Source organism: Nycticebus coucang, chromosome 12 (genome assembly GCF_027406575.1).
Source record: "Nycticebus coucang isolate mNycCou1 chromosome 12, mNycCou1.pri, whole genome shotgun sequence".
Lineage (NCBI taxonomy): Eukaryota > Metazoa > Chordata > Mammalia > Primates > Lorisidae > Nycticebus > Nycticebus coucang.
Genome location: NC_069791.1, coordinates 9,615,455 through 9,627,486, shown reverse-complemented (window position 1 = coordinate 9,627,486; position 12,032 = coordinate 9,615,455). Strand labels below are relative to the sequence as shown.

At 44.3% G+C, this 12,032-nt stretch overlaps 1 protein-coding gene across 1 annotated transcript in view; it reads right to left on the bottom strand.

The window, feature by feature from the left end:
• Window positions 1-501: 501 nt before the first annotated feature.
• The window catches only part of CS (citrate synthase), a 38,560-nt gene continuing 27,029 nt past the window's right edge, over window positions 502-12,032 (bottom strand). Inside the window, exons 7-11 of the mRNA XM_053555982.1 lie at window positions 4,775-4,974; window positions 3,795-3,924; window positions 3,568-3,669; window positions 2,405-2,614; window positions 502-2,081 (exon numbers count right to left, since the gene is read on the bottom strand). Of these exons, the coding sequence (XP_053411957.1) occupies window positions 1,911-2,081; window positions 2,405-2,614; window positions 3,568-3,669; window positions 3,795-3,924; window positions 4,775-4,974 (813 nt within the window). The 3' untranslated portion in view covers window positions 502-1,910. The remainder of the gene's footprint in view (window positions 2,082-2,404; window positions 2,615-3,567; window positions 3,670-3,794; window positions 3,925-4,774; window positions 4,975-12,032) is intronic.

The window sequence follows — 12,032 nt, the reverse complement described above, 5'->3', positions numbered from 1 at the left end:
ATCAAAGTCTTCTTAATCTTTTCTTTTTTTTTTGAGACAGAGCCTCAAGCTGTCACCCTGGGTAGAGTGCCATGGCTTCACAGCTCACAGCAACCTCCAACTCTTGGGCTCAAGAGATTCTCCTGCCTCCGCCTCCCAAGTAGCTGGGACCACAGGCGCCTGCCACACCACCTGGCTATTTTTTGGTTGCAGCCGTTCATTGTTGTTTGGCGGGCCCGGGCTGGATTTGAACCCGCCAGCTCAGGTGTATGTGGCTGGCGCCTTAGCCGCTTGAGCTACAGGCGCCGAGCCAGGGTCTTCCTAATCTTGAGGAAGGATAAAAGTCTCTTTTGGATATCTCTCAGGAGGCTTTCACTGATTAGGTTAAAAGAAGGTCAAACGTCCCTAAAGATAAAGGGATATAGAGGATAACTTAAAACTTGCTACCTTCAGGATCTTACTAGCCAGATTCCTACCTCATAATAAAAATTCTTCCAGTTCTTATTTAACAGCAGGCTCAAGCATTGTTAATAAAAACATTTATTTTGCATTTTATACAGAACAACCTGAAGTCTGCATCATGACCTGACAGTTACCCAGGGGTTACAGTGTGTCCATCTTGACAAGTGTGGTTCTGGGGATTGGGGATCTACACAAACACAGGCAGGAGTTTTGAAGGAAGAAAGGGGCACAGCAGGAGTGTATCTTAACCCTTTCTCAAAGAAAAGGTAGGAGAGTATTGAGTCATTGAAAACCTGTGCAAAGGGGGCTTCTAAAACACATACTGTGAGCTCTTAGGGAAAGGGCAGGAAAAGGATGTTGATAAATAAAGGAGCATCTTCTTGAAGGAGATGAGGGAAGCTTACTATTTTTAATGTCCTCATTTCCCAGATCTGATACTCAAAGGCATCCATGTCCAATCATGAATGATTTCCCTATTCAAAAAGGGATGCTAGTAACCCTGGGACCAGACTCTAAAGATACGATGCCGATCATTCCTAAGTCGCTGTCCCACAGCATATTAAAGAGCAGTGGGGGTGATGGTCAGAAGGTAGTCGCTTGTATTCTGTGGAAGTAAAAAGCTTATAGTTCACATTAAAAGCACTGATAAAACCCAATGACTGGGACAAACCGCAGATCAGACAAATCTGCTGAAAGAGGTCTCTAACGGGGACCAAGGAGGGAAGGTCCAGAACACCCACAGACTGAGGTACAGCAGGTACAGAAAGCCTGGAAGAAGGTAAATTTTAAAGTAATGGGAAACAAAACACTCCCAGACTTTAATTTAATGAGATAATTTTAAAAAGTGAAAATTAAACACTGGGTGCCAGTCACAACAAATGCCATGCTTTTATGGTCACGTGGTGGCATAAAAAAATTGCCAAAGCATGTCACCTAACCAATAGGCTCTGCTAGGAGACATTTATGTGTATGGAGTAGGGTAAGGGGTTGGGTGCAGCTGACAATCCAACATGATTCCTATGGAAACAGGACAGAGTCCTGGTTTGCTGGCTAATTGAGGGCTTGGTAAAGTAGAAGCAAAAACTCCAAGGTGACTGCTGCAGACTCTGCAACCAGCTATGACCCAGAGAAAGAGGAACCAGATTCTCACTGGAGAGATGGTGGGGAACCAAACCTAACCTGTACTACATGCGTTAGTCCTGGTCATTCTACAGTTGACGGGCAGTTCATACCAGGCAGGGGAAGGGAGCTGTTAGGGAATAAGGGGTCATTTTCATTTTTTAAAGTTGTAATTTATATTTTAACCTCAAACATTATCGGTACCTCAGATACAATTTAATCTTAAGTCTTTAAAGGCCCCCTGAAACAAAAGTGTATATATATATATATATAAATACATATATATATTTTATATATATATATTTTAAGCTTCCTCACTTTCTGGTAGTCAGTTTCCTCCCAGACTTGTTTTACCCTGACTTAGAGTCCACAAACTTCATTAGACCATCTGTGCTCATGGACTTGGGCCTCTCTAGAGGGAAGCCTAGGGCTCGGCTCCAGATGAGCTGTGCTAGTACACCCAGTGCCCGTGACACCCCGAACAGGACCGTGTAGTAATTCATCTCCGTCATGCCATAGTACTGTAAGGTAGAAGAGAAAAAGGCTTTAAGGCTCAGAGACAGCGCATGTTCAAGTCCAGGAGAAAGCAAATCCTTAGAGACTCTAAACAACACTAGGAAAACTACAGCAATTGAGATTCTTTGTGAGAGCAACAGCACCCCACCCACCCACCCATCACAGCCAATTATATTAAAAGGTTCTATGACGAAAACAAAAAAAAAAAAAAGGCTCTATGAGGGAAGTAGAATAAGAGTTCTTGCTCTCACTAGGGAGCTGATTTTGTGCATGGCTAAGAACAGGGTTTGGTACAAATTAAAAGGAAATTAGAGAAAGGAGAACTCACCTGAAGTAGCACCCCACTGTGAGCATCTACATTAGGCCAAGGATTCTTGGCCTTGCCCTGTTCTAAGAGGACATTGGGCACAATCTTGTAGAGTTGAGCAACGAGCTTAAACATGGGGTCATTAGGCAGATGTTTCAGAGCAAACTCTCGCTGACAGGTATATCGTGGATCAGTCTTCCTTAGAACTGCGTGACCATAGCCTGGAACAACCTATAAAGAGTAAGAGAAACAAGACAGATTAGGTATTTTCAGGTATAAATTCTTTAATTAATAAATTAATTTCTTTATTTTTGAGACAGAGTCTCACTTTGTCATCCTGGGTAGAGTGTCATGGTGTCACCATAACTCACAGCAACCTCAAACTCTTAGATTCAAGTGATCCACTTGCCTCAGCCTCCCAAGTAGCTGGGACCACAGGCACAGGCCACCATACTCGGCTAATTTTTCTATTTTTAAATAGGCTGCCATGAGCTAGGCAAATTCCTGGGTTTAAGCAATCCTCCTGCTTCAGCCTCCCAAGTATCTGGGACTACAGGCACCTGCCATAATACTCAGCTAATTTTTCTATTTTAAGTAGAGACAGGGCCTCACTCTTGCTCAGGCTGGTCTCAAAGTCCTGAGCTCAAGCAATCCTCCGACCTCAGCCTCCCAGAGTGCTAGGATTATAGGCATAAGCCAGTATAAAGAGCCCACAAATTCTTTTTTCTTTTTCTATTTTTAGTAGAGAAGGGGGTCTCACTCTTGGTCAGCCTGGTCTGAAACTCCCAAACTCAAGTGATCCACCCACCTTGGGCTCCCAGAATGCTAGGATTTCAGGTGTGAGCCACTGCAACTGGCCCAGAAAAAAAAATTATTATTGTTATTTTTTTGAGACAGAGTCCCCAGCTGTCACCCTGGGTAGAGTGCCGTGGTGTTACAGCTCACAGCAACCTCAAACTCTTGGGCTTGAGCGATTCTCTTGCCTCAGCCTCCCTAATCGCTGGGACTACAGGTGCCATAACACTCAGCTACGAAATTCTTTTCTAAATTTTTCAGGATAGACAAATGGGGTGGAGGGGAATCTCCTTCTCTAATTTGGGGACCTCTCTCATTCTTCTTAATTCTTCCAAATTGCAGAACTTGGGTCTTGCCTTTTTTCCTGGTTGCTAAGCATCTCTGCTTACCCGTCCTGAGTTGAGTGTGTTCCAGATGTAGTCTCTTAACTTCTCATCTGATACATCTTTGCCAACTTCCTTCTGTAGTTGTGTTAGCCAAACAAGCACTTCCTACGGGATAAAGTTTGGGGAACAAAGGAATGTCAATTCTTATGCCAGGAGAGAATGCTGAGATCAGGAACAAAGCGTGGGGGTAAGAAAAACATGTGGTGGAACAAGAGAAAGAATAGTCTTACCTGATTCGCCAGTCCATGTAGAGGACCTGCCAGCCCATTCATGGCTGCTGCAAAGGACAGGTAAGGGTCTGAAAGGGCACTGCCCACTAAGTGGCTGGTATGGGCACTAACATTGCCACCTTCATGGTCACTGTGGGGAAGTTAAGAAGGGAGAGCCAAGGGGAGAAAGAAAAGGAAAGATTATAGAAACACAGACCTGTAGTTCTCCTATCTGTCACATACTAGCCTAGTTATGGACTAGCCCAGTCAGTCAGTTACACCTAAACTCCTAAACTCTTGGAAAAGACATCCTAATCTCTCATTACCAGTTTTTTTTTTTTTTTTTTTTGAGACAGAGCCTCAAGCTGTCACCCTGGGTAGAGTACTGTGGCATCACAGCTCACAGCAACCTCCAACTAACTCCTGGGCTTAAGCGATTTTCTTGCCTCCGCCTCCCAAATAGCTGGGACTACAGGCGCCCACCACAACGCCTATTTTTTGGTTGCAGCCGCCATTGCTGTTTTGGTGGGCCTGGGCTGGATTCCAACCCGCCAGCTCAGGTGTACGTGACTGGCACCTTAGCCGCTTGAGCCACAGATGCCGAGCCCATTACCAGTTTTTGTTCATTAATCCACGGAGCTAAAAGGTTACTGGCTGATGGTGCCTGGTGCACAACTTCCTGACTCCCACCCAGCTCTAACAGCAATGGCCAGACAGAAGAGGGAGCTCCTAGAAAGCTGAAGGACCACCTATAAAGCGAGCAGCAAGGACTGCTCCCAGCTAGAAGACCCATTTTGTTTTTAGCCTACTGTAATTTCCCTAGGCCTCTTGACTTTCCTAACCAGACCCCTTCCTTGTCTTATATCATCCCTTATGCCACATTGCCATCTCCCTGCTGCCTACCATCCAGAAGATTAGAATACGAAAAAGCTTAAAAAAAAAAAAAAGAAAAATTCCCACCAATTGGCTCCTGGTGGCTATGGTTGCTGGGTCTAGCTCACCTGTGGATAGTGAGGTACAGGCGCATGAGCTCAGTGAACTGTGCATCAGTATAGCCTAACATGTTGGTGAAATTGTGGGACCAGTCCAGCTTAGAGTCAATGGCCCCAATACTGGTGCCCTCCCGGTAAAGATTCCGGTAGATCTTTGCTGCAACACAAGGTAGCTTTGCGATCAGATCCATACAGTCTTCATAAATCAACTAATGGGAGGAGAGGAAGATAGAAAAAGAAGGAATTATCAGCAAAGAAGAATTAGGCAGGGATTACTGTCTGTTCTTCATGGATTGGGTTATTCGGGTTAATGCTTATATGCTGGGTTGTTACATATTGAGCTTTTTTTTTTGAGACAGAGTCTCACTATGTCACCCTGGGTAGAGTGCTGTGACATCACAGCTCACAGCAACCTCTAACTCTTTGGCTTAAGCAATTCTACTGTCTCAGCCTCCCAAGTAGATGGGACTACTGGCATCCACCACAACACCCAGCTATTTTTTGGTTCTAGTTCTCGTTGTTTGGCAGGCCTGGGCTGGATTCGAACCCACCAGCTCTGGTGTATGTGGCTGATGCCCTGGTCACTAAGCTACAGGTGCTGAGCCTATATTGAGCATGTTTGAAAGTACAGAATAGTAACCATTTAACTGATTAACTATTATAACCTAGGCACTAGGTATTTATTTATTTATTTACTTACTTATTTATTTATTGCAGTTTTTGGCCAGGGCTGGGTTTGAACCCGCCACCTCCTGCATATGGAGTTGGTGCCCTACCCCTTTGAGCCACAGGTGCCGCCAGCACTAGGTATTAATAAATAGTATTTATAATATACTATTTTTGTATATTAAAACATTACTCCCAATGTTTACTATCCTACAAAGTATACCATGGCCACTATTTTAAAGATGAAAGAACAGAGGTTCATAATATTCAGTTAAATACCAAAGTCAAGTTTGAACCTGGTGTGTTTAGTCATGATCTTTCTCACTACACTATAACTTTGCACTCAACGAATGGGCTAAGACACTACTTTCTTTTTTCTCACTCTGTTGTCCAGGCTACAATGCAGTGCAATGGCACAATCATAACTCACTTTACCCTCCAATTCCCAGACTTGAGTAATCCTCCAGCCTCAGCTGAGACTACAGGTGCATGCCACTATGCCCAGCTAATTTTTCTATTTCTTTTTGCTGTTGTTGTTTTGTTTTGTTTTTGAGACAGAGCCTCAAGCTGTCACCCTGGGTAGAGTGCTGTGGCATCACAGCTCACAGCAACCTCCAACTCCTGGGCTCAAGCGATTCTCCTGCCTCAGCCTCCCAAGTAGCTGGGACTACAGGCACCCACCACAATGCCCAGCTATTTTTTGGTTGGAGCCGTCATTGTTGTATGGTGGGCCCAGGCTGGATTTGAACCCGCCAGCTCAGGTGTATGTGGCTGGCACCTTAGCCACTTGAGCCACAGGCGCCGAGCCTAATTTTTCTATTTCTTACAGAGACAGGGTCTTGATCTTGCTAAGGCTGATTATATATTAGGATTATAGTGTGAGCCATTGCACCCACCCAAATTAAGAAACATTTTTTAGAGACAAGTTCTTGTTCTGTTGCCCAGGTTGTCTCCAACTGCTGGTCCAAGCAACCCTTCTCTCAGCCTCCCAAGTGGCTGGTATTGCAGGCATAAGCCACCACATTTAGCCCTGAGATTGACTGTATTTGTGAAAAACGGGATCACTTGTTCTGTAGAATTTCCTATGGTTAAGTTTTTGCTGGTTATATACCTGTGATATCATTTAACATGTTCCTCCGTCCACTGTATTTCCTATAAATTGACAGATGTAGTTGTAGAAGGTTGAGCAGATATAGTTTTTTTTTGCAGTTTTTGGCTGGGGCTGGGTTTGAACCCACCACCTCTGGCATATGGGACCGGCGCCCTACTCCTTCAGCCACAGGCACCACCCCAGATATAGGTTTTTAACAAGACATTTCAGTGAGAATAGTACTTAAATTAAAAATCTACCTGAAGCGGGTGGCGCCTGTGGCTCAAGGAGTAAGGCGCCGGTCCCATATGCCGGAGGTGGTGGGTTCAAACCCAGCCCTGGCTAAAAGCCAAAAAAAAAAAAAAAAAAATCTACCTGAAGCAAGAAATACTTAGCTCACACTTTCAACTTCTCAGTAGGCTACTTAAACATAGCAGTAATACCATTAACATACCTTGTTGCAGATTTACATCCCCAGGGACGTAGGTTATTTCTAGAAGCCTGTAACAGGGATATGCAGGTCTAAGAAACCTGAATTCATAAGCAGAATGTCAAGGACCCTAGGCCATGCAAGCTACCATCTGTGGAATATATACTACTTTCAAAATCATTTGGAAGGCCTGACGCAGTGGGTCATCATACCTGTAATCCTAGCACTCTGAGAGGCCAAGGTGGGTGGATTGCTTGAGCTCAGGAGTTTGAGACCAGCCTGACCAAAAGGGAGACCCTGTCTCTACTAAAAATAGAAAAAAACTGAGGCAAAAGGATGGCTTGAGCCCAAGTTCGAGGTTGCTGTGAGTTATTATGCCACAGCACTCTACCCAGGGTGACAACTTGAGAATTGGTCTAAAAAAAAAGGACTATATTTGACAAAATGAGTCTCTGTCTAAAAAAAAACCGGCTCGGCGCTGTGGCTCAAGCGGCTAAGGTGCCAGCCACATACACCTGAGCCGGCGGGTTCGAATCTAGCCTGGGCCCGCCAAACAACAATGATGGCTGCAACCAAAAAATAGCCAGGCGTTGTGGTGGGCACCTGTAGTCCCAGCTACTTGGGAGGCAGAGACAGGAGATTCACTTGAGCCCAGGAGTTTGAGGTTGCTGTGAGCTATGATGTAATGGCACTCTACCCAGGGCAAAAGCTTGAGGCTCTGTCTCAAAAAAAAAAAAAAAAAAAAAACAGATTTGGAAAGTATAAATGGCCATATCACAAAGAAATTACAAAGATAAAGTTTCTTTTTTAATATTTACACCTATGCTGGAGTGCAGTGACGTGATCACTCATTCTAACCCTAAACCCTTGAGCGCAAGCAATCTTTTGCCTCAGCCTCCAGAATAGGTAGGAGTACAGGCACAGACCACCATATCAGGCTAATTTTTTTTTTCCATATCAGGCTTATTTTAAATTGTTTTATAGACAGGGGTCTTGCTATGTTGTGCAAGCTATTCAACTCCTGTCCTCAAGTGGTTTTCCTGCCTCAGCCTCCCAAACTGCTGAGATTACAGGTGTGAGCCACTGTCCCCAACCAGGATAAAGTTTCTAAAACAAGGCTTGGCGCCTGTACGTCAAGCAGCTAGGGTGCCAGCCATATACACCGGAGCTAGAGGGTTCGAATCCAGCCCAGGCCTGCCAAACAACACTGACAACAACCCAAAAATGGCTAGGTGTTATGGTGCGTACCTGTAATCCCAGCTGCTTGGGAGGCTGAGGCAAGAGAATCGCTTAAACCCAGGAGTTTGAGGTTGCTGTGAGCTGTGACGACACAGCACTCTACTCAGGGTGACGGCTTAAGACTCCGTCTCAAAAAAAAAAAAAAAAAAAAAAAAAAAAGTTTCTAGGCGGCACCTGTGGCTCAGTCGGTAAGGTGCTGGCTCCATATACCGAGGGTGGCAGGTTCAAACCCGGCCCCGGCCAAACTGCAACCAAAAAATAGCCAGGCGTTGTGGCAGGCGCCTGTAGTCCCAGCTACTTGGGAGGCTGAGGCAAGAGAATCGCTTAAGCCCAGGAGTTGGAGGTTGCTGTGAGCTGTGTGAGGCCACGGCACTCTACCGAGGGCCATAAAGTGAGACTCTGTCTCTACAAAAAAAAAAAAAGTTTCTAAAACAGGAAGTTATCTGGTGGCCAGGTATGACAGTGTGGGACTTTTACATTGCTTTTTGTAGTAATCATATCATATAGTCTAAGAGTTGTAAAAAACAAAAGAAATCTTATAGAGAACTCCTCCTTATTTCTTTTTTTTTTTTTTTTTTTATTGTTGGGGATTCATTGAGGGTACAATAAGCCAGTTACACTGATTGCAATTGTTAGGTAAAGTCCCTCTTGCAATCATGTCTCCTCCTTATTTCTTTAGTAAGCTAAGACTGAGGTGTTTTTATTTATTTATTATTATTATTTTTTTTTTTGTAGAGACAGAGTTTCACTTTATTGCCCTTGGTAGAGTGCCATGGCATCACACAGCTCACAGCAACCTCCAACTCCTGGGCTTAAGCGATTCTCCTGCCTCAGCCTCCCGAGTAGCTGGGACTACAGGTGCCCACCACAACACCCGGCTATTTTTTTGTTGCAGTTTGGCCGGGGCTGGGTTTGAACCCGCCACCCTCGGTATATGGGGCTGACACCCTGCTCACTGAGCCACAGGCACTGCCCTTTTTTATTTTTTTGAGACAGAGTCTTATTTTGTTGCCCTCAGTAGAGTGTCATGGCGTTACAGCTCAGAACAACCTCAAACTTGAGCTCAAGTGATTCTCTAGCCTCAGCCTCCTGAGTAGCTGGGACTGTAGATGCCTGCCATTTTCTTTTTTTTTAATTTTGCAATTCTTGGCCAGGGCCGGGTTTGAATCTGCCATTGCTGGTATATGGGGCTGGCACCCTACTCCTTTGAGCCACAGGCGCTGCCAACACCTGGCTATTTTTAGAGATGGGGGTCTCACTCTTCCTCAGGCTGATCTTGAACCTGTGAGTGCATACAATCCACCTGCCTTGGCTTCCCAGAGTACTAGGATTATAGGCGTGAGCCACTGCACTTGACAGACTGATACTTGCACCTAGTTATTCTTTATTATACGACTTATGAGTTGCACAGCCTTGGGCAAGCTACTTCTCTAATCCTGTTTTGCTATTCAGTAAGAAAATAGCTAAAACTTAAAAGAATTATAATTTTTTTGTTGTTACAGTTTGGCCAGGGCCAGGTTCAAACCCAACACCCTCTGTATATGGGGCTGGTGCCCTACGCACTGAACCACAGGCACCGCCATAAAAGAATTATTAAAAAAAGTAAAGAAAAATGGAAATAACACACACCTCACATAGTTATTCAGAGGATTAAATCAGAACCATTTAAGTAAGCACCATGTTTGCATGTAAACCATTTGTTTTTCTTTTTGTAGAGACAGAGTCTCACTTTATTACCCTTGGTAGAGTGCTGTGGCGTCACACAGCTCACAGCAACCTCCAGCTCTTGGGCTTAGGCAATTCTTTTGCCTCAACCTCCAGAGTAGCTGGGACTACAGGTGCCTGCCACAATGCCCAGCTATTTTTTTGTTACAGTTTGGGCGGGGCCAGGTTTGAACCCGCTACCCTTGGTTTATGTGGCTGGCGCCCTACCCACTGAGCCACAGGCGCTGCCCATGTAAACCATTTAAGTGTAATATTTGGCATGTTTTCAACAGCAGTTAGGTATTAAGGCGATGATTGTGATTTTTTATTATAAACAGTTTCAAAATCTACATACACCGTTCACGAACCTTGCAAAAGGTATCACTAGCAAAACGTGGTTAGTCAGCTACTTCACAAATCTTACTGAATTCAACATCATCTCACAATTAAATAGTTAGTTGTATCAGAGCTACCTTGTCATGAATGAAGTTAAGTTAACCAACAAAAAAAGAAAAAGAAAAAAATAGCCAGGCGTTGTGGCAGGCGCCTGTAGTCCCAGCTACTTGGGAGGCAGAGGCAAGAGAATCAATTGCCTAAGCCAAGGAGTTGGAGGTTGCTGTGAGCTGTGTGACACCATGGCACTCTACTTAGCTCACACTTTCAATAAAGTGAGACTCTGTCTCTACCAAAAAAAAAAAAAAGGGCGGCACCTGTGGCTCAGTGAGTAGGGTGCTGGCCCCATATACCAAGGTTCAAACCCAAACCGGCCAAACTGCAACAATAACAAAAAGTTAAGTCAACCAAAAAGAGGCCTGGGGGCGGTGCCTGTAGCTCAGTGGGTAGGGCACTAGCCATATATACATCCTGGTCGGCGGGTTCGAATCCAGCCATGGCCACCTAAACAACGATGACAACTGCAACAACAAAAGTAGCTGGGCATTGTGACAGGCACCTGTAGTCTCAGCTACTTGGGAGGCAGAGGCAAGAGAATCGCTTAAGCCCAAGAGTTTGAGGTTGCTGTGATCTATGATGCCATGGCACTCTACCCAGGGCGACAGCTTGAGATTCTGTCTCAAAAAAAAAAGGCCTGGAACAACTTGGCGACCATACCACAATGGTTGCAGCACCAGCCACATATACCAGGGGTGATGGGTTCGAACCTGGCCCAGGTCAGCTAAACAACTGCAACCAAAAAAATAGCTGGGCGTTGTGGTGGGCACCTGTAGTCCCAGCTACTTGGGAGGCTGAGGGAAGAGAATCGCTTAAACCCAAGAGTTGGAGGTTGCTATGAGCTGTGACGCTACGGCACTCTACCAAGGGCTACAAAGTTGAGACTCTGTCTCAAAAAATATAAATAAATAAAATAAGAAGAAAAAAAAAAAGAGGTCTGGAAGCTGGTTAACTCTTCCAACTCAAAGGATTACATTATTCATCCATAGTCACAGAAATTGCAGTGGAAGAAATGTAGTAAGCAGATCATTCTCATGAGGTTTATGTTAAAAAAAAAAACTCCTCAACCCCTGAATCCTGTCATAAATAGCCCACAAATAATTTAACCAAGATAGAGAACTGACCTGAACCAGTATTTAACCTGAGAGATATAAGATGTGGCAGCAAGCTCTACTAACCTAAAGCAGATATTAGTACTCATCTTTGTGCAGTGTGACCTTATTAGACACACCTCCTACAGCTGACAAGGCAAAGGGTGCCGAAAAGGTATACATATATTAAGGAAAAAATATTAAAACTGGAATAACATATACCAATAATGTTATCTTGTACATTGTATCTTGTATTTCTTATAATTGCAGAAGTCAAACATGACTTGAGTACTACAATTCTGATATTGTTTTTTCCATTCTTAGAATGTGCACTTTTTTTTTTTTTTTTTTTGCAGTTTTTGGCCAGGGCCGGGTCTGAACCCACCACCTCCGGCGTACGGGGTTGGCACCCTACTCCTTGAGCCACAGGTTCTGCCCAATGTGTACCCATTTTTTTTGCACTCTCTACAAAATAGTATTGCTCACACTCTCCAAAATATTAGGCAAGTCCTGAAATATAACATGTTTACTTCAAGACAATCATCCTTAGATAACATCTCACAGAAATCACAGCACAACAGTCAAGCAATGCCTTAC